General features: G+C 48.2%; 2 protein-coding genes across 2 annotated transcripts; one reads left to right on the plus strand and one right to left on the minus strand.

Moving 5' to 3' along the window:
* On the minus strand, positions 1-1,921 carry SDF2 (stromal cell derived factor 2). The gene is given in 4 exon segments (XM_015880683.2): positions 1-397; positions 1,356-1,552; positions 1,632-1,869; positions 1,871-1,921. Coding segments are annotated over 4 exon segments (774 nt in total). The 3' UTR covers positions 1-109.
* SUPT6H (SPT6 homolog, histone chaperone and transcription elongation factor) lies at positions 1,827-27,099 on the plus strand. Its single transcript, XM_015880674.2, has 37 exons — positions 1,827-1,939; positions 6,727-6,858; positions 7,319-7,477; positions 7,633-7,703; positions 8,118-8,313; positions 8,995-9,079; positions 9,461-9,734; positions 10,597-10,698; positions 11,183-11,299; positions 11,830-11,919; positions 12,272-12,414; positions 12,659-12,810; positions 13,194-13,292; positions 13,480-13,609; positions 13,721-13,871; positions 14,291-14,445; positions 14,583-14,778; positions 15,116-15,255; positions 15,335-15,452; positions 15,712-15,788; positions 16,369-16,504; positions 16,906-17,043; positions 17,378-17,545; positions 18,072-18,199; positions 18,930-19,137; positions 19,506-19,653; positions 19,801-19,943; positions 20,565-20,705; positions 21,689-21,884; positions 22,021-22,259; positions 22,521-22,634; positions 23,255-23,379; positions 23,695-23,807; positions 24,174-24,251; positions 24,337-24,503; positions 25,602-25,783; positions 25,959-27,099. The coding sequence occupies exons 2-37, from the start codon at positions 6,750-6,752 to the stop codon at positions 26,143-26,145; spliced, it is 5,175 nt and encodes a 1,724-aa protein (XP_015736160.1). The 5' UTR covers positions 1,827-1,939; positions 6,727-6,749; the 3' UTR covers positions 26,146-27,099.
* Positions 27,100-27,363: the final 264 nt, after the last annotated feature.

The following is a 27,363-nucleotide window of genomic DNA, read 5'->3' on the forward strand; positions in this document are numbered from 1 at the left end:
TTTGTGTTGAATTCAGGATGTTGGGCTCCATTTCCCAGTGCACATCACAACCGCGTGTAGACGGGGGCCATCCCCACACTGAGCAGCCCCGAACGCATCAGTCCATCTGTCACAACTCAACGTGGTGCTGCTCCGCTTTGAAGACCTCTCCGGGCTGCATGAAGATTCCTTCCATCACCTTCCAGTAGTTATTCTGGCTGGAGGTGGCCATGCCGTGCACCTCCCTTTGCCCATTGATAGGCCGCCCGTACTGCTCTCCTGTCACCGAGAGGAAGACGTCGGTGGAGGCGTGTTGGAAGCGCACCTCGCTGTCCCGTGCCCAGTATGTCCCACTGCACAGCACTGTCCAGTCATCCAGGTAGTCACCTTCACCATTCTCTCCAAAGGCGCTCACCTCCTGGAGGGGAAAAAAAAAGCTCAGTTTTAGGGCTTGGGTCTTTGTATGAGCAGAGGGACAGAGAAGGGACAGTTCTATGGGCTCAGATTTACAGGCTGCAAGTTTTGAGTGCTGATTCCTCAGTAACCTCATTAATGCAGAGCACCCAAAGGTGCTACAGGGCTTCCAGAGGATGCTGACCTTGTGTGGGGGATGATATGACATGGGGGAGGCAGAGTATGTGGTCGACCCTAGGGGCCAAGATGGGGCAGGATGGGAATGAGGACTGGGAGAAACGGGCTAGAGGATGAGGTGGGGCTGACAGGGAGTTGTTTGGGCCTGGGAGAACCTTGTAGGTCCAAGAAGGGTGGATCTAAGGGTGACAAATAGGGGTTGGCTGGGGGACTAAGTGAGGCTGGTAGGGACACACAGGTACCAGAGGACCCAATATGGGACTGTGGAAGACCCAGGTGGGGCATGATAGCAACAAGAGGGACCTGGCAGGGACTGTAGCACCCAGCAGGGTGTAAGTATGGCCTGGGAGATCTGGCAGGGACTGCAGCACCCAGCAGGGTCTCACAGAATCACAGAATGACCCGGGTTGGAAGAGACCTCAAGGATCATGTAGTTCCAACCCCCTGCCTGGCAGGGCCACCAAACATACACCTTTACTAGATCAGGTTGCCCAGGAGACGCCATAGATCCCCATAGAGACCCCATAGATCCCCATACAGACCCCATAGTCCCCATAGATCCCCATAGAGACCCCATAGATCCCCATAGAGACCCCATAGATCAGGTTGCCCAGGGCCCCGTCCAACCTGGCCTTGAACACCTCCAAGGACGGGACAGGTCTCAGTATGGCCTGGCAGACCTGGCAGGGGCCGGGGAACAGGCTGATGCTGCAGCCAAGGGCTGGCCCCAGCGGTTCCCGGTTGCTGTACAGCACAGTGGCCGTTCCCGGGGGCAGTGCCGGTACCTGGTTACCGGATAGCGGTGACACGAAGCGGTGGCTGTGCAGGTTGCGCCCGGTGCTGAGGTGTGTGAGCCGGATGTCCTGCCCGCAGCGCACCGGCTGGCCCCGCTCACACACAGCGGCCGTGCGGCCCCGTATCCTCCAATAGCTGTTCCCATCATCCGCCGCCGTCACTCCGGTCACCGACTGCTGCCCGCTGCCTACGGGACAGATAAACGGAGATCAAGGCCTAGGCCTCGTAACAAGACCCCGGTATATATTGATTGTTAATGCCGTTACCGGAGCCGTAGCGCACATCGTGTGAGTGCAGCCGAACGTTGTGCCGCACGTTAAGCAGTTTCACCACCGAACCGCACGTTACCGGCCCGGACCCGCCGCCCCGCGCTGCCGCTCCCAGCGCCAACACCAAAACCAACACCGGCACCGGGCACCGCCGCATCCCCGCCAACACCGGAAGCGGAAGTGGTGCCTCTCTATCCGCCCGGAGATCGCAACTCGTCTGCTCCTCCCCCCGCTCTACCCCCCCCACCCTCCTCGTTCGTCTCCTCCGCCGCCGCCGAGGCCTCCATTTTCCCTCAGCGCTTCGGGTAAGGCCGCGCCGGGCTGAGCGGCTGGGGGGGACCTAGAGGCGGCCCGGGGGACTCCGGCCAGCAGGTTACCGGGGCTCTGAAGCCTCCTCCGGGCCCTGCCTGAGAGTAGGAGGCCGCTGTAGGGCGGGGGGAGACAGCGGGTGGTGGGGGTGCGGTTGGGCCTCCACGCCTCGTCCTCGGTTGTGGGGTGAGGGCAGAGCCGGCTCTCACCGTGGGCTGGTTATGGCTATGGGCTGGTTATGGCCCCCACAGGACCCACAGGGGGTGGTTGTAGGGCGGAGAGATGTGCCAGGGCCTATGTGGAGCTGTGCTGAAACGTGGTGATGGCTGGAGGGGGGTGGAGGAGAGCAGCGCCCTGCTTCCTTATGGAGAGAGAGAATCTCAATTTCTTATAGGTTTATTGTATTCTTCTCTGCTTCCTGGGTGCCTCTGGCTTTCAGGAGCAGGTCCCGTGTTGATGGAGTGCTGTGTTTGGTTATCAACGTCTGACACAGCTCCCCCCCCCACCCTCCAAAACAGGCTGTGGGGCAGCAGCCTGGGCAGGTCCCTCCATGGGGTTAATAATTAAAGTGATATGTGAAGGGTGAGGGGAGTGTGGTGATCCCAGTTGGGAGTGGTTATCGTGGGGGTTTACAGTCATCTGTTCCTCTTTCTGGATGTGGTGTGATGGAGATGGAAAGGAAGCACTGGATTTTGATGCTGTGTTATTCAGGATGGCTAAACATGGCTGTGGGAGGATGAAGAGAGAGCCCAGCTGAGTGCTGACATGATGGCAATGGGTTTAATGAAGGCACCAAATACCGCAGTGATCGACTCTGCATCGGTTATTGCTGCTGAGGAAGGAGCAGGGAACATCTCAGCAGTGGTCTACAGTGCTTTAGTACCATAGCAGGGTCTAAAATGGATATTATAAAGGTGCTGAGAACTTTGTCATGCTGCTGCTTGTGTGCTGGGTGCTGCAGGTGGCTCTGGTTCACCCACCATGTAGATGGGAGCTCAGCCCATGTTTCTTTACCCTGGTTTGGGGGGACACATGCAGGTAGGAAACGAGAGACAGGTGTGGGGAGGTCAGAGGAAGCAAGCAGGGTACATCAGTGTTCTATTTCTTGGAGGAAATTCTGACGCAGCGGGTCTAAAATAAACAGGAGGAAGTGCTTTTTTCGCACAACATACTATTAAAACCGTGGCACAAATTGCCACAGGATGTACTGCAGCACAATAGCACCAGGGAGGTGGGACTGGCAGGGAGCAGTAAGACGCACAAAGCAGGTACAAGAGCTGCAGTGCCTCACCCGACCTTCCTCTGTCACAGCATTGCTGATCTCCAGTTGCCAAACACTGCAATGCCTCATTCTGCTCCACTGCACACCTACCATTGAGGGGGGGGGCATCTGGTTTAGCTTCTGACCTCAATAATGTATCAAACAGCTGTGAAACCGAAATACATGACGTGTTACCGGTGCTGGCAGCAAGGAGTGGCTCGTAGGAGAAGCCTGCAGCTGATGAGGAGCCTGCGAGGGTGCTTTGTTGTGCTGTGAATGCCTTAGTGCTCCACAGGGATGCTCTCGTGGGCTTGTAAGTTTTATATTAAAGACCATCTGTGTTTTATGGTGAGACAGACTGGAGGTCATTGCTTAGAGATTGCTGTTAAATCCACATATCCAGGCTCAAATATAGCATTTTTTATGAAGTATACGTATTCAGTGTGTTTGCCACCTTTGCTATTGCTTTGGGTTTTTCCTAATGAGCAGATTGTTGCAGTCTCTTACTCTGTGCAGTGCTCTTGTTGTAGCAGGATTAATTTCACGAGCGTCTCATTGACAAAGTGAATGGACTGGGCTTCTTTAGGCACCACGTTTTAATTCTGAGTTTTCAAGCTTTCATATTCTTACATAGCTTTCTGAATCCTTTCCAATTCACCCATTTTGGCTTTAAGGAGCAGACGTGAGAGCAGGACAAAACTGTTCCATGGTGACTTTGGCAAAGGTGTTTCTATAGAACACAAGGATCCTGAGTGAACTGTGAGTTGAACTGTGAGATGGCAAAGATTAAAACTATCCCTGTCCAAGAAACTATCCTGGAATAGTATTGATGTGGGTTGGGAGCTTGATGTTGTTATTCCTCTGGTGGATGGGGAGCAGTCAGGATCATTGGTTCTGTTGTGAAATTGCATGCAGCTCTGGCCTGAGCCTATGTTAGTGAGTTCTTCTTGTTTTCTGCCTTGACACTGATACCCTGGGACTGCTCCTGAGTCCACAAACTGGGTCCACTTGGGTTTGCTGAGTAATAAACACCATGTGAGACTGCTCTGTGGTTCTGCAGGTACCGCTGAGACGCTTCCTATTTCCCTCATCCCACATCTGCGATGGCTGTGGGGCTTTTATGGGCCATTCCTGATGCCAGTCCTGTCCCTGCCTTGGCTCAGTGCTGCCATGACAAGGCACAGGAGTGCTCTCTGTCATCTATTCTGATACTTTGCAGGTGCTCACTGTGTATTTCCATTTCTAAGCTTAATGAGTTAACTTTTGTTTGTGTATCATGTACAGACTGTACCTACCCCCAGCACTGCAATGTTCTGATTGCAGTCCTGAGCAGCCAGCAAGTATCTGGATGTGTGGCTGAGGCTTTGCAGGTGCTTTAACACCTGGTTTGCAGCGTGCTCAGATCCATCGTTTCCTTACCAAAGCAGAGTGGTACCTGTGGTGCCCAGCCTTGCTGATCTGATCTCTGCTCACTGTATTGACGCTCTGCTCTGTGTCACTCCAGTTAAAAGCAGCTTATAGACTCTGGAAATTTGCCATTGTGCCCTTGAGCTGAGCAAAGTGCAGAAGCCCTGCTCTGAAACAGAGGTCAGGTAAGCACACAGGCCCAGCGCTGCTCAGGACACCTCTATGTCCACCCCTGCTGCCATCACTGTGCTGCCCTTGACCCCGGTCCATCTTAGTTAGTGTGTGTTGGCTGTGAGGTATTCTGGGGTAAAACTAATCACCTACAGAAGCCTGTCTGCTCTTGAACAGGTGAACATGCAGGTCTGGGTGCTGTTTCCCTGCCTTTTTAGTGTTTGTGTATAATTTAGCATTTGCTCCCATGCTGCAGCAATCTCCTACTCCCTCCCAGGGTTGTTACAGGAGCAGAAGTGCTGCTGGGATGCTCTGAGGATGGATCCAATGCCTGATATAGCCAGGATAGCCTGGAAATCCTCAGTGAGGATGGATCCCTAGGGTCAGACAAACTGAGCCCTCTGAGCTGCAGCACTGGTCTGAAGTCCGTATCTTCACCTCCACCTATGTGGGAGGAGGTCTCTGCCTGTCTTCTGTGTTATTTCAGATGAACGCCTCTCTCAAAGGGAGGCTGGAAGAGGCATGGTTAGTCCATATCTGATTCAGCATCTCCATGGTAATAGCTGCCCTCACTCCCATTTGCTGCGCTAAGTGACATCTCTCCTGTCCTGGGGTGGAATTCAGTCAGCAGAGCTGAAAGCTCCCGGTGTCGTGGGCGGTTGGCGTGTGGAACCTGCTCAGCTGGATCATTACATGACATGGGCTTCCGAAGTCACAGCTGTTCCCTACGTCCAAACAAATCTCATTTGACGTGGACTGAAATTACCAGGAAATGGTAGAACAAGTGGTGAGGAGGAAAGTTGGAGCTGCAAGTAAAACGTTTCGTTAGCAGAGAGTATTAAAATTGCACATCACACTGTGATAAAGGTATTTTTCCCCCCTTGCTGTACAAGTGGAAACACTGGAGAAAAAGCAGCTTGGTCTGCAGTGATGTTTATGTTAATACACCCTGGTGGGTACAGAAGAATAGGTGAGGAAGTGTGGAACTGACATAATGCTCAACTAAAGCTGGCAAACAAAGCAGCTCCTGTTCTCTGATGCATGTAGTTACACACTGTTTGTCAGTGGCATTTGCTTTGAAATGCAAAAAGCATTTACCTGGCAGCAGTACGGCCCTCTGAAGTGTTACTACGGAGGGGGATGCTGGAGTGTGTGACATCTGCAGTGCCCTTCTGAGGGTGGGGATCGTGCTGTACCTGAATGCTGTGCCAGGGTGGTGATGTCCTGTCTGGTGCAGAGCAGCAGCCTTGGCTTGCTGCAGCTTCTCCCTGTCTGGAGCATCGTAAGTAGGTGTTGGCCACAGCCATGGAGCCCTGAGCCAAGGAATACGAGCTGCAATACGAGCTGCTATCTGCTTGCCACTGAGGTCTTCTTGTCTTTGTTGTGGGCTTCCTTTAGTGAGATAGGGCCAACGCATTCCTCTGGAGCTATTCATGTTTTAAGACATAAAAGATTCTCCAAGATCTGTCTTTTTTTCTTTTTAATTGATCTGAGAAGCAAATCCCTGGGTTGTTTTGTTGTTTTTTTTTTTTGAAGTTGCTGTGTTTGTGCACCAGATGTATGGATTTCTGACACAGTGCTGCATTGGTGATGGTGTAGGGCTGCTGTCCTGGCCGAGCATGAGAATGTGGATGGGATGAAGGGCTTTGGCTGTGTGTGCTGTTTCAGCTGGAGCTCAGCTGTGCAGTGAGTGCTGCCGTGACAGTCGTGTTCTGCTCACTGAGATACAGCCTGACAGGCGCAGGCAGCCCCTGGCTGCTGCCTTCACTTGCCTAATCTCTGATGACAGGGATGTGCAGGCAAGGGGGGCTGTGGGTAATTCAGGGCCTGGACAGATCATTTGAAACCTTTTGCCTTAGCTGTCTTCTCTCCAAAACCCAGCAAGGGGAAGTGACTGTGTTCCCCTCCCTCAGCTGATGTGATGGATGTGTTCTCTCTCCCCAGTTCCTGTGTGAGACACAACAGCCATGTCTGACTTCGTAGAAAGTGAAGCAGAGGAGTCAGAGGAGGAGTACAACCAGGATGGGGAGGTTGTTCCCAGGGTAACCAAGAAATTTGTAGAGGAAGATGAGGATGGTGAGTGTACCTATCTGCTCTGGCTTTGCTGAACTGTCTGTGTGCCTTGCTGCTCTGTTTTGCATCACGTCGCTGCAGATGGAGGAATAACTGTGCAGTAATAGTGTGACCATTTGTAGGCAATACTCTCAGCTGTTTTAGTGCTTCATTTCCTCAGAATGCTTAAATGGGTCTTAGTGTTGGTAATGGAAAATAGACTCCCTCAGCCCCCACAGGACTTTCAGGCACACAGTCTGATAGAGTAGGAATTCTCCTGGTGTGACCACTCCACCTCCACCTGTTCATGAGATAAGAAGAAATGGGGCTTTGGCATGAGCAGCTGACTGGGCTCTATGTCAGTAAATGTGTTCAGCTAAGACTGTGTGGGTAGTGTGAAGGAAGATGTTTGTATAAAGCTGAGAAGGTGACTCGGCATATAAACACTGTGTAAACGTCGAATGGTTGTTTCTCTCCATCCCAGATGAGGAAGAGGAGGAGGAGAATCTTGATGATCAAGATGAGCAAGGGAACCTGAAAGGGTTCATTAACGATGATGACGATGAGGAAGAGGAAGAGGAGGAAGAAGCCAGTGACTCTGGAGACTCCGAGGATGATGTTGGCCACAAAAAGAGAAAGCGCAGTAAGTTTTGGGGTGATTGTTTATAGCAGGCCACAGTGTAACTCTCCCTCTGCTGTTGGGGTCTGTGAGGCCTGAGTGAGTTGTACCCTCACTGATTTGCCTGTTCCCAAGTGGATGAAGGGAGAATGTAACTCGTTACTGCTTTCTTCTGTTAGCTTTTGATGATCGCCTGGAAGATGATGATTTTGACCTCATTGAAGAGAACTTGGGTGTTAAAGTCAAAAGGGTGAGTTGTGTTTCTGTGCTGTTGCTAATGGTGGTGGTGCATCTTAGCAGCAATGCTTGGCTACTACCTGGTGCAGAACCTCCTGCCTTCTCCTGGCCCCCTGAAAAGGGAAGCTGAGTGCCTGAAAGAAGCACGATCTCTCCCTGGCTCCTAGAGTATGCAGAATACTTCCCTGCATGGTCCTCAGCAGGCAGCTATGTTGTGTGGTGTGCTGTGCCAAATGAGCAGTATGGCTCTCTTGAAGCTGAGTGGTTCTTTGTCCCTCCTGGCCTGTACTGTGCTGGGCTCTGTCCTGCTCTTTCCAGTTATCACTTGGAAAGCAGAGGAAGCACAATTTTAACCCAGAAGAGACAACAGAAGGCTTGTGTGTCTGTGCCAGGACTTAGATGCACTAACAAGTTTTTTTGCTTGCAGCAAAAATTCAGGCGTGTGCGGAAAATGTCTGATGATGAGGATGATGAAGAGGAAGACTATGGTAAGGAAGAACATGAGAAGGAAGCCATTGCTGAAGAGATCTTTCAGGATGGTGAAGGCGAGGAGGGAGGGGAAGCTGTTGAAGCTCCTGTTGCACCACCAGAAGAGGAAGAGGAGGAGGAGGAAGATGAATCTGGTGAGTATGGATGGTCCAAAACTTGTCATAGCATAAAAGCACTGGAACCAAGTAAGGCTTTCCCTGAGCTATAGTTAACCAAAATCTGTAGCCCGACGATGGTCCAGCTTTTGTTGGTCTGATTAGTACAGTCTTTAGAATTAAAAGTTAGCAGATTTAGTTTGGACAAAACAGTTTAGATGAACAGAAGCATCCTGTATACACTGCTGTGTTCACGGTTTCCTTTAAACTTCCTTCAGAAGGAAAACGCTTCAAAAGATGTTAGTGGAGGTCCTGTTTAGCACCTGGTAGCACAATGCACACCTGCCCTAGTTCTGCTCTTGGGCATTAGCCCATCATCTTTGCTAACACTGTGCTGAAAGAGTAGCAAAAAATATTTCTGTCTAGCATTTAATGCAGCAGAGCTTTTTTTTTTTTTTACTGCATTTTCTGTGCACTGAGCTGCTGACAGCTGCCAGATGCCTTTTCCTGTTTTAGAAAGTTAGTTCTACCTTGTTATTGTGGTTCAGGCTTCTGGAATATCTGAGGCTGGTGCAGGAAATGCTGTGGGTAGCAGTGCAGGCCAGCAGCCACCTCAGTCTGTGGTGCAGTTGTGCCAACTGCGCTGTCTGAGCTGAAGTTTGTCAGTTACTGGCTGAATGTGTGAGTGTCCTGACTGCTAAAATGGTTCTCTGTGTCCAGACATCGATGACTTCATTGTGGATGATGATGGGCAACCTCTGAAAAAGCCAAAATGGAGAAAGAAGCTCCCTGGATACACTGATGCGTAAGTATTAATTGTAAATTGGCCTGGAGCCTCCAAACCAGTGCTCGGATTACTTGATTTTTACAACTGCAGTGTGATATTCTGCTTGTGGTTGGAAATTGCTGGTCTTGTTCCCCAGAGGAACCTTATAAATGTAAAGATGGGGCTTTAATCTGTGGCTTCATAAATGGCTGCCTTCTTCCTTTTCCCTGGATTTTTTAAATAAGAGTACCAAAAGTAGTCCCTTATGAGAAATATTAGCATTTAAAGCTCAAACAGTTGTGTACCTATCCACAATTCTTAACCTACATGCAAAAATAAAGCTTAGATCATAGGTGTTGTGGCCAGAACAATATTTTTTGAACTGCATAATGGGGCTGAAGAAGAGTTTTTGCATTCCAGTGCTTTACAGGAAGCCCAGGAAATTTTTGGTGTGGATTTTGACTACGATGAGTTTGAGAAGTACAATGAGTATGATGAGGAAATGGAGGAGGAATATGAATATGAGGATGAAGAAGCTGAAGGAGAGACCCGCGTTCGACCCAAAAAGACTGCCAAGAAGCGTGTCAGTCGGCGTAGCATCTTTGAGATGTATGAGCCCAGTGAGCTGGAGAGCAGCCACCTAACAGATCAGGACAATGAGATCCGAATGACAGACATGCCTGAGAGATTCCAGGTAAGGGTGTCAGTGTGCAAAGCATTTCAGCTCCTAACAAGTACAGCAGGCCTGGGGCCTGCAGGCCGACTTTCTCACCTGGCTTCTGGCTGGATATTGGCATCCCTCTTTTCTGATCCCATCCCTTAAATCTAACTGAAACTCCACCATCAAATGTAACAATGAAGCTGAATTGTGACTGTAAACCCAGTGGAGTCTTAGCGCTGGTCTTAGTTTCTCTTTGGCCACTGGGTGCCAGTGTTGCACTGCTGGATGTGGAGCAGAGCTTGTGCTCTTCTGAGATAGCTTTTGTGCTGGATACTGTTAGCAATCCCATCAGTTGTATTGTAACAACTATTGTAACATAGTTGTATCAGCCTAAGAAGAGTGAAACTTCAGCATCAGAGAAGGCTTGCAGGGATTGTCTGGCCTACAGCTATGCCAGTCAATGCAGCTGTTCCATGCAAGGTGTTTCAATAACCTGTTTTAATTGAAGTGACTCCTATCAGAGCAAAGTCCTGTTTGTGCTGCTAGAAATCATTCTGGTGTCTCATTTTTGTCATCATTTCACCCCGTATTCAGATTTCCCCAAAGACTCAGTGCACTTGGATCTCCCTTTAGAAAACGTTGGTACCTCTTTGCACAGAGATTTGTTACCTTTGTGAAAGGTGATGTTGAGACTGCTGGCTTTTGAAAGGACCTTTATTCCATGCCAGCGTATACAAGTGAAGATGCTGTGTGCAAAGTCTTCTCTTTGGACATTTTGTCATCTTCACAGATGATGGCTAGAACATCTTCCTCAAAAGAGAAATGGTTGGGTCTGAATGACCAGAGAGGATTTGGAGCTGCTTTATGTGCTGTTATTCCTGCTGTCTTTTCACAGTTGCGATCCATCCCTGTAAAAAGTGCTGAAGATGATGAGCTGGAGGAAGAAGCTGACTGGATTTACAGGAATGCATTTGCAACACCCACCATCTCCTTGCAGGTAAAGACCTATGCCTGGGACTTCTGTCCTAAGAGAATTGGTGACTTGGAGGTGCTGCAGATTTCCAACCTGGAGATGTTATTGTAAGAGTCTACACAGAAAAACGTAGTGCTCAATGTAACTTTCTTTCTGGTTTTTAATGCGTCACACACATCTTCATTTTCATATTCGTAGAACAGGACCAAAAGCCAGAACAGAGAGATTGCAAGAATTATTGTCAAGAAAGACAGATCTCTTGTACTCATGTACTTAGGGATAAACTAATATTAGCTGTGATCTGCTTTGAGTCATTAGTTACATTGGCCAGATGCTGCTTCTTCTTTAAGCCAATCAAGCTTTTATGTGGTCTGAAATTGCAGCATGCAGCTAAACCTACATCCCCAGCTAACAAAATGGTCACCGTTTCTCACCATTAGCCTGGGCTGTTCTTTTAGCTGGGGAGCTCAGGACTACAACTGACTTAATGTGTTGTTTATCCTTTTAGGAAAGTTCTGACTACCTTGATCGTGGACAGACCAGCAGCAGCTTCAGCCGCAAGGGACCCAGCACCATCCAGAAGATCAAAGAAGCCCTGAATTTCATGAGAAATCAACATTTTGAGGTACTGTGTAACTCGGCTTCGTTTTTGAAATGAAGTCTCGTTATACAGGTGGGATTGGTAGAGGGACTGCTGGAGGTATTTAGTGTAACAAAGGAGAAGAATCTGTGATGGCCTGATTGCCTCTCCTATGGAAAAATGGTGCTTCCCTGGAAAATGTAGCTCATGTGAGCTGTGTCAGAAGAGCTTTTAACATCTGTTTGATGAGGCTGCTGTTGCTCTGGTCAAACTGATACATTAGATGAAAATATTCCAGAGTCTCTTGAACCTTTTTTCTTCCATAAGATGTTTATCATCCATAACGATGTTTATATGAGAGGTGTTACTTGATTTCACAGAATCTCTTTGATGTATGTGGTGTATTATTTATTGGAACAGCCTGAGGAGCAGTGTCATGATTCAGCACATCTCCCACACTGCTGGCACATCCATTTGTTCTCCTAAATGGATAAGAACAATCTCTGGACCTGTGCCTGCTAGAGGCAGCCCAGTCTCCTTTCAGTTGGTGTTGATGAGTCTCATTTCTGACCTAGGTCCCATTCATCGCCTTCTACAGAAAGGAGTATGTAGAACCAGAACTGCACATCAATGACCTGTGGAGTGTCTGGCAGTGGGATGAGAAGGTGAGGAGTGTTTTCAGTGTTTATTATCCCATTGGTATTTACCATATCTTCCTACCTAGACTGATGCTTTTCTTTAGTGACATTACGTGTAAGGAGTACCCATTCCTTTTCTACTATCAGGTAGATTCAAGCCTTTATTTTCTGTTAACACAATTTGTTTCTGAGACAAAACCTGCCACGGATTTATTACATCTGAGCATGTCTGTGGGTGAAGGTGTTGATCATTTTTATATGACAAACAGTCTGGGATTGTGGGAAATGCCTCTTTAGGAGCCCCTCATTGATAAGTGAGAAGACAGATTTAGCACACAGCTACATTGCGTTTCAGTGGAAATTCCTGTTTTTGTGTTAGTGGACCCAGCTGAAGATCCGCAAGCAAAACCTGACACGTCTGTTTGAGAAGATGCAGGCCTACCAGTATGAGCAGATCTCTGCTGACCCAGACAAGCCTTTGGCTGATGGGATAAGGGCTCTTGATACTACTGACATGGAGAGGTATGGTGTTGTGACTTATTTTGTATCTATTCCAACATAACTTAAGGTGTATATTGTACAGCAGGCCAGAGAGCAGATTATTGACTTTAAACTCACTACAGAACCAGTAATAACAAATGTTTAAAACTCTTTCACAAGAGGACCCAAGTGCTCCATCTGCCTGACCTGTACCGGAGCAGGTTCCTTGAGCACTCTAAACACAGCTCAGCTGAAAGATGTAACGTGCTGGCTTTGCGTGCTCTAGGCTGAAGGACGTGCAGTCCATGGATGAGCTGAAAGATGTGTATAATCACTTCCTGCTGTACTATGGGCGAGACATCCCCAAGATGCAGAATGCTGCAAAGGCTGCTCGAAAGAAGCAAAAACGTATCCGAGAAGATGGTGAAGAGGAGGAAGGTTTGTCTTTAAACTTGATAAGTCTCGTAGTCCTGGTTCAAAATCCTGGTTCAAAATAGTAGTAAGAAAGTTTGTTGAAAAGCCTAAGTGTGTGCACAGATCATCTCTGCTGCTCTCTTCTGTCTCAGGTTAGTCCCAGGTCTTTCAGGCATCTCTAAAAATGTTTAGGATTTTCCACACACATGCTGTTATTTTTCCAGGGAACTGAGTTTCCCCATTCACGACCAGGGTATTATAAATAATTCTAAGGCTGCTGTGAGCTTTCATGTTCACATGTGGTTTAGGGACTGTGTTGCACAATGTAGTTTGTGTTTGTCCCCTTTATTGTGCTGCTGATATACTGCAGGTTACTGGATGCCTTGCTAAACATGTGCTTCCTGTAGGTGAAGGGGAGGATGTAGAAGATGATGAGCAGAAAGGGCCTGAGCTGAAGCAGGCTTCCCGTCGGGATATGTACACCATCTGTCAAACAGCTGGGCTGGGTAAGAGCTCTGCTCTGTCACGCTGAGCTTGCAGTGTGCTGTGGCTTAGCCTGCATGAGATTCTGGGTTGTGTGGCTTATCTTTAGGGGAAGGGCTGATAGTTGAGCTCAGTGTAAGCTACAGTATACTTCTCAACATTTATGTGATTTTGTATCTTAATTCTACATTTTGTTTGCTTTCCCCCTAGATGGCCTGGCTAAAAAGTTTGGTCTGACACCTGAGCAGTTTGGAGAGAATCTCCGAGACAGTTACCAACGTCACGAGACAGAGCAGTTCCCTGCAGAGCCCCTGGAGCTGGCCAAGGACTACGTGTGTAGGTCAGTGTGTGGGGATCCTCACTGAGATCCTGCAGGTGTAGCAGGGAAAGGGATCTGGTTGTCTTCTCACATCCCAGGACTCTGCATTGCCTCTTTTTCTTTTGCTTTTAGTCAGTTTCCAAGCCCAGAAGCTGTTCTGGAAGGAGCACGGTACATGGTAGCATTACAGATAGCCAGAGAGCCTTTGGTCAGGCAGGTCCTGAGACAGACTTTCCAAGAAAGAGCTAAAATCAACATTTCACCAACCAAAAAGGGGAAGAAGGTAAGGAAAGGAGCTCTGACTCAGTGATTCATCTTGGGGAGGGATCTAAATAATGTACAGACACTTGTTTTGCATCTGAAAACTTCTCCCATGTCAATGGCAACTCTGAATGAATCCTAAAGCAGCATGTGAACTGGGCTGTTGCAGAGGCAAGCTCAGCAGCAAGCTGCATTTTCAGCTTCAGCATTTCCTTGGACCTGATTCTTGCTGTTGAGATGTTGCCTTCAGTTGTTAGAACAGTCTCTGTTTTTTCTGGGACTGGGAATGAATTCCATTATGTCCTGCTGGGGGAGGAAATGCAAACTGGCAGGCATAGTGAGGGAGTACTGAATAACAAACATTGTCTACTACAGTGTACAGTGTAGAGTCTGTCTTTGTGGATGCCTGTATGCATGCTGATAGTCTTTTCTCTATTCCAGGATATTGATGAAGCCCACTATGCTTATTCCTTTAAATACTTGAAGAACAAGCCTGTGAAGGAGCTGCGAGACGACCAGTTTCTGAAAATGAGCCTGGCAGAGGACGAGGCACTGCTGACTATAGACATCAGCATAGACATGAAAGGAGTGGAGGGGTGAGTTCTCAGTGCTCATGTCTTGGCAGAGGTTATTCATCCATTGCTGCTGTGCTGTTGGTGTTCCTCTGTAGCCCAAACTATTCCTAGATGTCACAATTATGTTTCTCCTTCTCTTGGTGTTTTTTTTTTTCCAGTTATGGTAGCGACCAGACATACTTTGAGGAAATCAAACAGTTCTATTATCGGGATGAGTTCAGCCACCAGGTGCAGGAGTGGAATCGGCAGCGTACCATGGCCATCGAGCGATCCCTCAACCAGTTCCTCTATGTGCAGATGGCCAAAGAGCTGAAGAACAAACTGTTGGTGGAGGCCAAGGAGTATGTCCTCAAGGTGAGGTGGGGCACAGATGCATGTGAGACAGAGCTAAGTTTATAGATGCTACCAGTCCTGCAGCATGTTGAAGACAGCTGCTGACAGACCATAGAAAGGCACTTGGGAAGGAGAAGGGGGCAGCGAGGGATCTGAGGTTCTCTTCTAATATTAGAGAGGAAAGCAGATGCTTCATAGGGAGAGAAGATGGGCTTTGTGCTGGAGACCTAGTCTTGATTCTGACAGAGTATACTGTCCTTCTGCTTTGAGCAGAGCCTGACCTTCACCCTGGAGTAGGGCTGTGCCAAAGCTCCTGCACTGGATTTTCTCACTCCTCTCTTCCCTCCCTTCTTACTAGGCTTGCAGCCGCAAGCTATACAACTGGCTGAAAGTAGCTTCGTACCGTCCTGATCAGCAAGTGGAGGAAGATGATGATTTCATGGATGAAAACCAAGGGAAAGGAATTCGGGTGCTAGGCATTGCATTTTCCTCAGCCAGGTAAGAGGAATGGAATTGGCTCAAGATATATGTTCAGCTTTGAGCTGTCCTCCATGTGTGAGTGATCTCTGTGTTTCAGGGACCATCCTGTGTTTTGTGCCCTCGTTAATGGAGAGGGTGAGGTTACAGACTTCCTCCGACTGCCACATTTCACGAAGAGAAGAAATGCCTGGCGTGAGGAAGAGAGGGAAAAGAAGGTGAGCCTCAGCGTGGCTATTATCCTGTGACCAGTGCCCACAGATTGCTCTTGGTACCGAGCGATGCACTGTCGGCGGGAGAGGAATAGTCTGAAGTCAACATAGGCCTTATCACTCATGTGCAAGAATTCTGCCTTTCTTCCACCCTATGGTTATTCTGGATTCTCCCTGCAAAATAGGATGTCAAAACTCTGGTAGCTGATTCAGTACATAAACCCTCCAGCTTTTCTACTCTGACCTGTCTCACTTTTCTTTCCAGGCACAGGATATTGAAACCTTGAAAAAATTCCTTTTGAACAAGAAGCCTCATGTGGTCACAATTGCAGGCGAGAACAGGTCAGATAACAAACCTTTGTGTTCCTTCCACTTCCAAGTTTCTCTGCAGTGTTTTCCTTATTCTTCTCTACATTTCATTGCTTGGGCAGTTAGTTGGAGGAGGGAAGGACTGATGGTGCCCCTCCCCAGGTTTTGGGCATGTAGTAAATAGCATTGGGCATCCTTACTAGATTCTTAGCGTACCAGGTCTCTCTTGCCTCGGGTAGAAAGCTAACATGGAATGCAGCTTTAGGTAAGCCAGAAAATTGCCTACTTTCTTTTGGAAGCAAAGAGCTGTCTGCCAACAGCTAGGCATGTTAACGCTATATCCAGCAGTGAAGGGTAGTGGCTACAACATTGTGGTGATGAAAGATCTATCATCAGTCCTCACTGTGGATGATTTCCTCTCCAAACTGACCTGTACAGTGCTACAAGACTTGCTCTCTGCTGTTCTATTTCTAGTTGACCTGTGATTTTCCTTTTGCTTTTAGGAGCCTATTTTGTTAGTGATGTGTCATAAACTATTGGCGTTACCTCCCTAAGTGGTTTGAGGACCCAGCTTTGCTTTCCCTCTTCAATTCTCTTGGTCATTTCTCCCTAGGGATGCTCAGATGCTGATGGAGGATGTAAAGAGGATTGTTCATGAACTGGATCAGGGGCAGCAGCTGTCCTCTATTGGAGTGGAGCTGGTAGATAATGAACTGGCCATCCTCTACATGAACAGCAAGAAATCTGAGGTGAACCTTCTCTTATTTTAGCCATTTCTTAGCCTTTGGTTCATTTGGACTGTCTCAGCTTCTGCTTATTATAGTGGCTCAGCCTCGTGTCATACACTGCCTCGTGTGATCCATTTAGAAAGCGACGTGCTGATCCTTAAGTCAAGGCAAAACAGCTTGTTTAGGCTTCCCTGAAGAAATCAGCACTAGCAGATGCACAAAGTAGATGTTGATGTAGTCTGAAATGAATCTTTTTCAGCTGAGTGGATGGGCTCATTTTGTTCTTATTTACAGCAGGCTTCCTGGAGGTCCTTTGATCTCAGCTCTCTGCAATGAGCAACAAATGCCTCCCTTGTTCCAGTCCTTTTCTGATGTGTCTTTGCTTGGCTTGCCACAAAATGTGATTTTCTGACCTCTTGCAGAATGAGTTCCGGGATTACCCACCTCTGTTACGTCAAGCAGTCTCCCTTGCTCGTCGCATTCAGGACCCTCTCATAGAGTTTGCCCAGGTCTGCAGCTCTGATGAGGATATTCTTTGCCTGAAACTCCATCCTCTGCAGGTAAGCTTTCCTTATGGGATCCCTAGGTGGGAAGGTTCCATCTCTGCAAAACAAAGTGGCTCAAAAGGCCTGGGCTTGTTTGCTATCAAGGAAAAAATTCCAAGTTGAACTGGTGCAAGTTTGGTGTGTTCTGGGCCATATTCAGGCTACACAGCACCTTTGTTGTTCTGTCTTCCTTAGCTCATCTGCCCCCTGCTTTTAGGTCCTTCTCAGGGAGTAACTCTGAGGTGCAGCACAGCACCAGAGAGCCATTCTACTGCTTTTGGTCCAGCTTGCTAATGGCAGAGCGTTGCACACATCCCCTTGTGAAGCTAACACCTCTCCCTTCTGTCAGGAGCACGTGGTGAAGGAGGATCTGCTGAATGCCCTCTACTGTGAATTCATAAACCGTGTGAACGAAGTGGGAGTGGATGTCAATCGGGCAATTGCTCACCCTCACAGCCAGGCTTTGCTGCAGTATGTGTGTGGCCTGGGACCACGCAAAGGCACTCATCTGCTAAAGGTAAGGAAGCTTCTGTCGATGCTTACATAAACAGTGCATCCCTAATAGTGTGCGGGTTGGCCTGATGGCAGTGCTGTTACGAGCTGAGTCAGGGTTGTTTGTGCCAGATGCAGCTGACAGCTCTGTCAACATGTTTTCATATGTGTTATCTCACTGCTCCTAACCCTCAAGCTACACACAGACTTACATCCTTCACAGTCCCACACAACTCAGCAGATCTCTGAGTACTAGTCAGCTCCTGAGCTCGTAGGAACTGACACGCTGTTAGAGCATCAGGATGCCTCTCTGCTGTAGAAAACAGAAGGCAAAAAGCCAGCACTTTTCCCAAGAGCTGGAGCTGTTCCATGTGGAGTCATCCTTTTATATGGTGCTGAGACATGGGCAGGGTGCAGTAGTTAATGATTTGTGATAGGCAGGGCTATGTCTGATGATTTGAATGCTGTACTGTACAGTGCAAGTCCTCTGCTTTTCCTGGGAACCCCTTAGGTTTGAGTCAGAAGGTTTATGCTGTTCCTTCTTGTTCCAGATCTTAAAACAAAACAACACGCGTCTGGAGAACAGGACCCAGCTGGTTACGATGTGTCACATGGGACCCAAGGTGTTTATCAACTGTGCAGGCTTCATCAAAATTGACACAGCATCGCTGGGCGATAGGTGGGTAGTGGGTTGCATTCAATGCCTGACAGCGTGGAGTTATCAGAGAGCGACAGGCTGAAACAGTCTTGTTCTGTAGAGTCCATGTTTCCGGGAGTTTCTGTGTGGCCCCTCTGATTTCTGGCCAAATTCAGGTATTACTGGTGGTTAATCTGATTCCTAAGGGCAGTTAAACCTGTCCAGCAATGTGAGCTCTAGAACATTAATTATATGGCTTGCTATGATGTGAAAGACCCTTTGTGGTCAAGAGAACTAAGAACAGTTGTTCCCTAACTTTCCATAGTCATCATGCATGTGCAGTAGAAACCTGTGTGTACTTTTGATTTCTGACTGGGCTTAACAATGGTTTCAAAGTTGAGGTATAAATCATCAACTTTCCCACCAGTTTAAGAGGAAGCTAGTAGGTTTGTAGAGCATGAGGTTACTGGTAACTGAACAAGAGATGCGTGTTTGGAGAACAGTGATAACACATCTGGAAAGCCCAATAGGCTCTGCAGTTCAAGAGCTGCAGGCTGGAGTTTGTCTTATATTACCTTGGATCCTGCTTATTTATTAATGAAGAATTAAATGTGTACCACCTAGGATAGTAGTTTCCTTTGGGGTCAGTGATGGTGGAGCACCCACACCGCCAGCAATGGTGGTCAATAGCATGATTTGTTATTGAGCTGAAGGAATTGGCTGTGGAACCCTATGGAGTCCTTATCCGAACATGGCTTTGGTTTTATTTCAGCACTGATTCCTACATCGAAGTCCTAGATGGTTCCAGGGTCCATCCCGAAACCTACGAGTGGGCAAGAAAAATGGCAGTAGATGCCTTAGAATATGATGAATCAGCTGAGGATGCGAATCCTGCAGGAGCTTTAGAGGAGATCTTAGAAAACCCTGAACGTCTGAAGGACCTGGACCTCGATGCCTTTGCTGAAGAACTGGAAAGACAGGTACGCTAGGTGGCTCCTTGTACTGAGAAACAGAGGGGCAGCTGTGTTGACCACCCCAGTTTCTTAGGTTTTATAACAGGTGACCTTTATCCATTTTAGGAGCTGAACACTTAGCTGCTACTGTTGTAAAATGTATAAATAGCCTTAACAAGTATTCTGTGTCTGACAATGCCATGTAGTCGATGCTAATGGAAAGTGTACTTGGAGCAGGGGGAGAGGGGGAGGGTGGTAATTAGCCTGTTAAACTTTCTTTTTTCTAATTTTGATGACTGATATGTTCATTGAATTCTTTCATAACTTATAGTGGATTCCCTGTTCATGTCCTTCTTGCAAGTCATGGTATTTTTTAACCTTTGAACACTACACAGGGCTATGGTGACAAGCATATAACTTTGTATGACATCCGAGCTGAACTAAGCTGCAGGTACAAGGACCTAAGGACACCATACCGTTCTCCAAATACAGAAGAGGTCTTCAATATGCTGACCAAAGAAACTCCAGAGACTTTTTATATTGGTATGTCCCTGTTCACTAAGAGAGAGAGAGAGAGCTCTAATGATTGCTGCCTTCATGTATGTCTGCCTTAGATCAAGACAGATATCTGGCCCTGCAGTTGGCTTTCAGTTTTTCATTCTCTCCTTTTCCTCTCCCATCACACTGCAGGTAAAATGATCATCTGCAACGTGACTGGGATAGCACACAGGCGACCACAAGGAGAAAGCTATGACCAGGCAATACGGAACGACGAAACTGGCCTTTGGCAGTGTCCTTTCTGTCAGCAGGATAACTTCCCAGAGCTCAGTGAGGTGGGATTGCTTCTCATGCTGGCCTTTGTTGGGAGTCTGTTACCAGACCTGGATGTGAAGTGTTTTGGTTTTGACTGATTGTCTCAGTGTGGATTTGACAGGTTCTTTAGGGCTACACTGTGAATTGTGGTGAACTGGACTGGGAGTGAAACAGTCTTTGTGATAAGCTGACTGCTTCTTTGCAAATACACAAAGCTGCCTGTGACACAGAGAGCAGAAGTTTGTTCTGCCACCTTCTCAATTTTAAGAACTTTTTAGAGCTCTCTGCTGCTTAAGGCAGCTGTACTTTGAGTCTCTTCTAAACACTGCTAAATTCCAGCTTTGATAGTTGGTGACTTTAAAGTCCTACTGTGTTAATCAGAAACCAGCTCTAGCTGCAGGCTTGTGTTAAGAGTCTAAAAATGTTCTGTCCTTCCTGGTTGCAAAGCCCTATAAGCTGAGCAGAATTGGAGTAGGAAGACTATGTTACTGGGCAGCATTCGTTTTAAAGTCTTGTGCCCTTCTGTTCATCTGTGCTGGGAGCACCAGTTTGCTGACCCAGCTTTTAGACTTGTTCAAGTGTGAGCTGCCTGCTTGATTTTCTGTTCATACTGAATGACATTTACGTTTGCTTTACTCCAGGTTTGGAATCATTTTGACAGTGGTTCCTGCCCAGGTCAGGCCATTGGAGTGAAGACACGTCTGGATAATGGCGTTGCTGGCTTCATCCCAACAAAGTTTCTAAGTGATAAGGTGGTCAAACGGCCTGAAGAAAGGGTGAAGGTATGGAAAAGGTGGATTTTCACATATCCAGCAAAAACTGGAAGAGCATGGAGCCAACAGCAGTGATTCAGGGTTTGGTTAACAACACTGTTCCTTAAATGGATTTTCAAACCTTATTCTCATTGAAGGACTTTAAATCAGCAGCATGTTCAGGTTCTGATTAGTGTCCTAAGTGCAAATCTCTCCTGGCAGCTGGTGGGAACCATGTTAATCAGTTAACATGTTGTACTGCATGAGGATTTATTACAGTCTGGCTAAAGTCTGGGTTTGGGAGACCAGAAGGCATTCTAATGCAGAGCTCTCCTTTGTTCCTGGCTTTTTAAAGAGTTCACAGAACTGCTGTTAGGTATGTGAGGGTCTGCTTCCCTCTTGAAGCTTTTTCTTCTGCAGTTTATTTCTCATCAGGGTACTGACCTTGTTCAGGGCAGGCTCTGGGATTCTGAAAGAAGCAGAGTCTCCTCTTTTCATCATGTATTAAACCTTAATTTTAACATATTTTCTGTCTCCTGGGATCAGTCCATACAGGTGATGGATAATGCTGTAAGCAGAGGTCTCTCAGCAGCTCTTTAAAGAGCCATTGTTAATTTCAGCATGGTTAACTGGACTAAGACATTGCACTTTTTGTGGTGGGATTTTCCATTTCCTATTTAAGCAGGGAAGTCATTTGGTTGTCTTCCAGTCTGTTTCTGAACAAACTTAATTTCTTTCTTGTGCATCGTGAAGCAGATCTGCTGTTGCATTGTTATATTTAACTAAAAGAGCAAATGTAGCAGTTTTCAGTGTGTATAGGGCACAGATAGTAAACATGCTAAAAACTCCTTTAATCTCTTTTCAGTTCGAACAGGGTCATTTTTGTTTATATGGAGCAGTTGCTTTTAGAAGTGGTATCAGTCTGAAGTATGTGAAGGAACTGCTCTGTAGTGCAGGGTGCCTGGTGTATCAGCCTCACCTGCTGATCCACTGCACCTGCCTCTCTCCTGTAGGTGGGAATGACTGTTCACTGCAGGATTATGAAGATTGACATTGAGAAGTTCAGTGCAGATCTGACCTGCAGGACCTCAGACTTGATGGATAAGAACAACGAGTGGAAGCTGCCTAAAGACACCTACTATGACTTTGACACAGAGGCAGCAGATCACAAACAGGAGGAAGACATGAAGAGAAAGCAGCAGCGAACAAGTGAGTTTGTCATTTCTTTTTTAGTCTTGTAACACCAGCCTTCCCAGAGTGCTTCAGGAGAAGAAGCACAATGAGATGTACACTGGCAATAAAGCAGATCCTCCTTGAAGCCTAAACACTCCTCTTTGTCCCCTAGCGTACATCAAGAGAGTAATTGCTCACCCATCATTCCACAACATCAGCTTCAAGCAAGCTGAGAAGATGATGGAGACCATGGACCAAGGGGATGTGATTATTCGACCAAGCAGCAAAGGGGAGAACCACCTCACTGTCACCTGGAAGGTGAATGATGGGATTTACCAGCACGTGGATGTTCGAGAAGAGGGCAAGGAGAATGCCTTCAGTCTGGGCTCTACACTTTGGATTAACACAGAGGTAAGAGCCCTGCAGAACTCACCTGGGGAGGACGTGGTGGGAAAGGAGAAGTACCTATTTGTCAGGGGTAGGTTGGCACAACCTCCTGTCCTTGAAGCTGTTTTCAGGCTGTTGCTGGAAATTACTCTTGGGCAATTCTCAGCTCTTTACACTCAAAGTATCCAGCTTTGCTGAGCAAAACGTTTTACTGATATCTCTATATTACAATCAGGGTTCTTCCTCACGTACCCTAAATACCTCCTTAAATGTGTTTTTTCAAAGGAGTTTGAAGACTTGGATGAAATTGTTGCTCGCTATGTCCAGCCAATGGCTTCTTTTGCCAGAGACTTGTTGAATCACAAATACTACCAGGATTGCAACGGTGGAGACAAGAAGGTGAGCCTGTCCCAGCCTGTATGGAAGATAGAGGAGCATGATAGAAGGGCAAGGTTTTAAACGCTAGTCTAACATGGACGGAGCTCTGATCTTGTTGTCACCTTGGGCTTGGCACTCACTTTCCAGCTGTAGGTCTCGGGGGGCTCTGACTGGGAGCAGTGGAGTCAGGATGGGTTCCTGCAGTGGGAGTGTGGTGTGCTGCTACACTGTGCCACAGCCTTGCCAGCAAATATCATTAGAAGGAGAGTATTGGCTTTCTGTGACCTGGTGACATTTGTGTATCTTCTCAGAAAGACAGAAGGAGTTGAGTTCTGTCCCTCTCTGGCTCTTTCCCTTCTATCACTCTATGAGAGACACCTTCCAGTGGTGGCAGAACTGTAGCAGAGTTTTCTCTGCAGATCTGTGATCTGAATTAGTAACATACCTGTGCAAGTCCTGCATGCTGTGGTATGGGCACTCAGAACCCTGCACAGAAAAAGTGCAATTGGTGGCCCTTGTCAGAGCTGGGGAGAAAATGGACTGACAGCAATGTGGAAGGAGACAGCTGCAATTCCTTTGTGTTCCTAAGAACGTAGGCTCTCCTTCAGCATCTCCTTTTTTCTTTCTCTCTCTCAATTTAGAAGCTGGAAGAGCTGCTGATAAAGACCAAGAAAGAGAAGCCAACGTTTATTCCCTACTTTATTAGTGCCTGTAAAGATCTACCTGGCAAATTCCTCTTGGGTTATCAGCCTCGAGGCAAACCAAGGTAAAGGAGAGATAAGCCCAGCAGCTGGAGTGCTGCTGGTACCATGCTCCTGGATTCTCTTCTACTTCTGTCAGTATCCCTCGTAAGTCAGGCCTCCCTTTATCCAGAGTATGTCCTGACAGCAGACAATCCATGTCTAGTAGTTGGTCTCACCCAGGAGACCCCAGTGTTTCTAACCAGCTGTCTGCCACAAGCAGTACTGCTCTGTGCAAGGGGTGTCACTAGGGTAGAGTGTAAGCAGTGACTGATAGATTTCCTTGGCTTTGAAGCAGCCTGTGATCTCCTGTGCTCTCTTGCATTCACTGCTCCTCACAGGATAGAGTATGTGACAGTGACACCAGAAGGATTCCGCTACCGGGGCCAGGTCTTCCCTACAGTGAATGGACTCTTCCGATGGTTTAAGGATCATTATCAGGACCCTGTTCCAGGTGAGCACCCCAAAATCTGAATGTCTCAGCTATTAGTTTTAATGGGTGTCATGTAGCAGGAGGGAGTTAATAAAGGACAACTGTGTGCTCTATATGTTTCAAAGCAATACTCAGGTCTTCCATGGACCTGTTAAGAGCTCTCCTAACAGTTGATCTTTTCAGCCAAGCAGGCCATGCAGCAAAGGCTGGAATTGTCCCTTTCCTCTCCCTTAGCCTTCCCTACTGTACAGTCCTGCCCACACCGTGCCCTGATAAGGCAGGATCTTGCCAGGATAAATGTTTCCACTTTTTTAATCCTTAGTTTCAGGCCAATAACTTTTTTTCTGGGAGAATGAATCCATCTGTTCTGGTTTGTGTTTTGGACAGGTATTACTCCCAGCAGTAGCAGTCGGACCAGGACTCCAGCCTCCATTAATGCTACTCCAGCTAACATTAACCTGGCAGGTCAGTGTGGGCTTTTTCTGTCATAAACTGGGGCACAAGGTCCTTCTCAAGGCTCTTTTTTATAACATTGTGGCCTTTCTTGCAGACCTGACCCGTGCAGTGAACGCTCTACCACAGAACATGACTTCCCAGATGTTCAGTGCCATTGCTGCTGTAACAGGCCAGGGGCAGAACCCAAATGCCACCCCTGCACAGTGGGCATCCAGTCAGTACGGCTACGGAGGCAGTGGAGGCGGCAGCAGCGCGTACCATGTAGGTTCACTTTTTAAGCCTATGAAAGGAATTGAGGCAAATAGCAAACAGGTCTGGCTCCTGAGGAATGTGGCAGGTTAGAGAGAAGGGATCCAATGGTGCGGGCACACAGCTTTCTGATTGTGCCCCTCTTTGGACAGCGTGAGCTGCCAGAGGAAGAGATTAGCTGTGAAGTTATGTGCTGAGTTTGCAGGGCTTTTCAGCTCAGTGTGCTAATCTCCGAGCTGCACCGGCAGGCCAACACCTCAGCCTGACTGAACACCCACAGGCTTTGCATTGAGTGAGATGAAGGTGAACAGTTTTGGCTCATGCTGAAGCCTTTCCTCATGCATGCTGGTGCCTACCACCTCCAGCACGCATTGCCAGCTCCCCAGCTGACCCTGAGGCAAAATCCAGCTGCACTGAGGTGCCTGGGTACGGGAAACACACCCTGCCAGTAGAGAGATCTAACAGAGAGGTGCTGCAAGACAAGGCTTGCATGGAGGAGTGATCCTCTTTTGGACCACCCTGGGAGGCTTTCATGGGGATAGACAGGGACTGTGGATAACCCAGTGTATTAAGAGGATCCAAAGGGAGGTGAACACTGTGAGGCAAAGAGACAAAGCTGGGCAATCATTGAGCCAGTCAGTTGGCACCTGGGAGGAAACTGTTTTCTCTGAAGCCTGCAGAAAATCAAGGCAAATCTGTCTGTTTTTCATGCCCACTGAGATATGTTGTTTCTGCTGGCTTGTCCCAAGTATCTCTCGCACCCATCTGTCTTGTTGACTTCTCCTTTGCTTGGTTTCAGTGTCTCACCTCATACCCTGTGTGGAATGGGTGAGGAAGGCTGGTTTATGACTGGAGGCTCTAGAGGAGAACAAGCAGGACCCAGAAACGTCCTGTGCTTAGCGGGGTGTTTCTCTTTCTGCCCTGCTGCCCCTCATTCCTTGGGCTGTGATCACCACAGACCTCTCCTTGCTCAGATGAGGGGCTCCAGCAGGGCTAGGAGAGCACAGCAAGGACGTGCACCAGCAAACAGAGCAGTGGGGAGCATGCCAGAGCTCTGCTTCACAGCCCTGCGGTTTCCCTCTTTCTTCTAACAGTATCTGCTCCCTGCAGGTCTTCACAACTCCAGCACAGCAACCGGTGGCCACCCCTCTGATGACCCCCAGCTACTCCTACACTACCCCCAGCCAGCCCATCACAACGCCCCAGTACCAGCTCCAGGCCAACACCACACCACAGTCCACACAGTCCCAGTCGCAGCCATCATCCAGTTCCAGGCAGAGGCAGCAGCCAAAGTGAGTGCAAGAGTTGCATGCGTGTCTGCGTAACACGTCAGTTGCTTTCGTGATAGCATTGCAATGGGGTTGCTGTGAATTCTCCCCTGTGTAACAGTGAGGAGGGAGGGCAGGGAAAGCTGCCCAAGTCTTGCTTGCCTGCTGCATGTCTCACCTCCTGCCTGTGTCATTACAGGACCAACAGTCACGCTGCCATCGACTGGGGGAAGATGGCCGAGCAGTGGCTGCAGGAGAAGGAGGCTGAGAGGAGGAAACAGAAGCAGAGGTTGACACCTCGCCCATCTCCCAGCCCCATGATTGAGAGCACACCCATGTCCATCGCCGGGGACGCCACGCCGCTGCTGGATGAGATGGACCGATAGGCCGAGCTGGACCTGACCACAACCCTCCATTCCCTTCTCTAGGAAGGGGAAGGGAGAGTAAAAGTTGAACACAACTTCCTTCCCTTTAGCTGCCGTAACTCCTGTTTTATACATCATGAGATGGTGGGAAACAACTCGCGGTGACGTGCACCTGAGTGAATGAACTGACTTGGCAGAGCTGGTCTAAATATGTATACTATATATATATAAATATATCATAGGAAAGGACAGCTGCAGTGGCATCTGCATTCCAGGTCCTGCTTCACCACGTGGAAGCTGGGTGGAGTATTGCAAGATGGAATGAATCTGTCCTTCTATGCGCACAGCAGTGCTGTCACTGCAGCCACGAGGAAGCAAACCTACCAGGACCTGCAGAACTACCAGGACCTACAAACCTACCAGGACCTGCAGACCCACTGGCCTGGAGTGAGCCTGTCCTATTTGGACTCTCCCATGCCCTGACTGCCTCCTCTCCTCACCCATGGAGAACAAAGCAAAGTCACTGGGGTTGTGACAATGAACTGGAGTTCTCTAAGGGTTTCTCTTGTTGTTTGCTCCGTGATCTCACACGTTGCAGGCTCTGCAAAGTCTGTGCTGCCCCACAAGCCGTGGCACGGCAGCTCTGATAAGGGGTCACGCCAGAGAGAAATGCAGCTGTCGTACCAAAGGCTTGCTCTCCTCTGGCTTCTTTTGGAACAATATTTATTTAGTTGGTTTGGGGGTTATTTTGGGGTGGGGGTTGTTTTTTTTTTTAATCAGACCATGAAGCAGAACCTTGAGCAGCAGCAGCTTCACCAAGTACAGGATGGAAACGTGAGCTGAGATACACTGCAGGAGCTCCTATGGTGGAGAGCACCCAAAGCAGCTGCGAGTGCATGGCACCCTCCTCCTTCTCAGCACCCTCCTGGCCAACTGTAACCTAAAGGGAGGAATAAACCATGTTTCTACCAGCCACAAGTGGAGAGCTTTTGTCTGCCTGGTTTAATGATGGATCTGCCGTGGAAGGTGCTGAAAGTCGCTGCTCCTCTTTATTGCTTGGAGGCTGAAAGTTCCCCAGCGAAACCCATTTGTGTTCAAGCTGATCATCGCACCCTCATGCTGGGCACCTCATGCTGGGCACCTCATACTGGGCACTGCTGGAGCTCACAGCTCTCACTGCTGGCAGAGACCCCTGGGCCTGGGAAGGGGCAGAGCACGGAGCTGCAGCCCCAGCAGGAG

Source organism: Coturnix japonica, chromosome 19 (assembly GCF_001577835.2).
Source record: "Coturnix japonica isolate 7356 chromosome 19, Coturnix japonica 2.1, whole genome shotgun sequence".
NCBI classification, from domain to species: domain Eukaryota; kingdom Metazoa; phylum Chordata; class Aves; order Galliformes; family Phasianidae; genus Coturnix; species Coturnix japonica.

Excerpts from the sequence above, each read along its gene's own strand:
- SUPT6H (XM_015880674.2), top strand. The coding sequence starts at position 6,750 with ATGTCTGACTTCGTAGAAAGTGAAGCAGAGGAGTCAGAGGAGGAGTAC. Across the intron at positions 13,610-13,720 it reads GCCAAGGACTACGTGTGTAG|TCAGTTTCCAAGCCCAGAAG; the intron begins GTCAGTGTGTGG and ends TTTTGCTTTTAG. Across the intron at positions 23,808-24,173 it reads TTATCAGGACCCTGTTCCAG|GTATTACTCCCAGCAGTAGC; the intron begins GTGAGCACCCCA and ends TGTTTTGGACAG.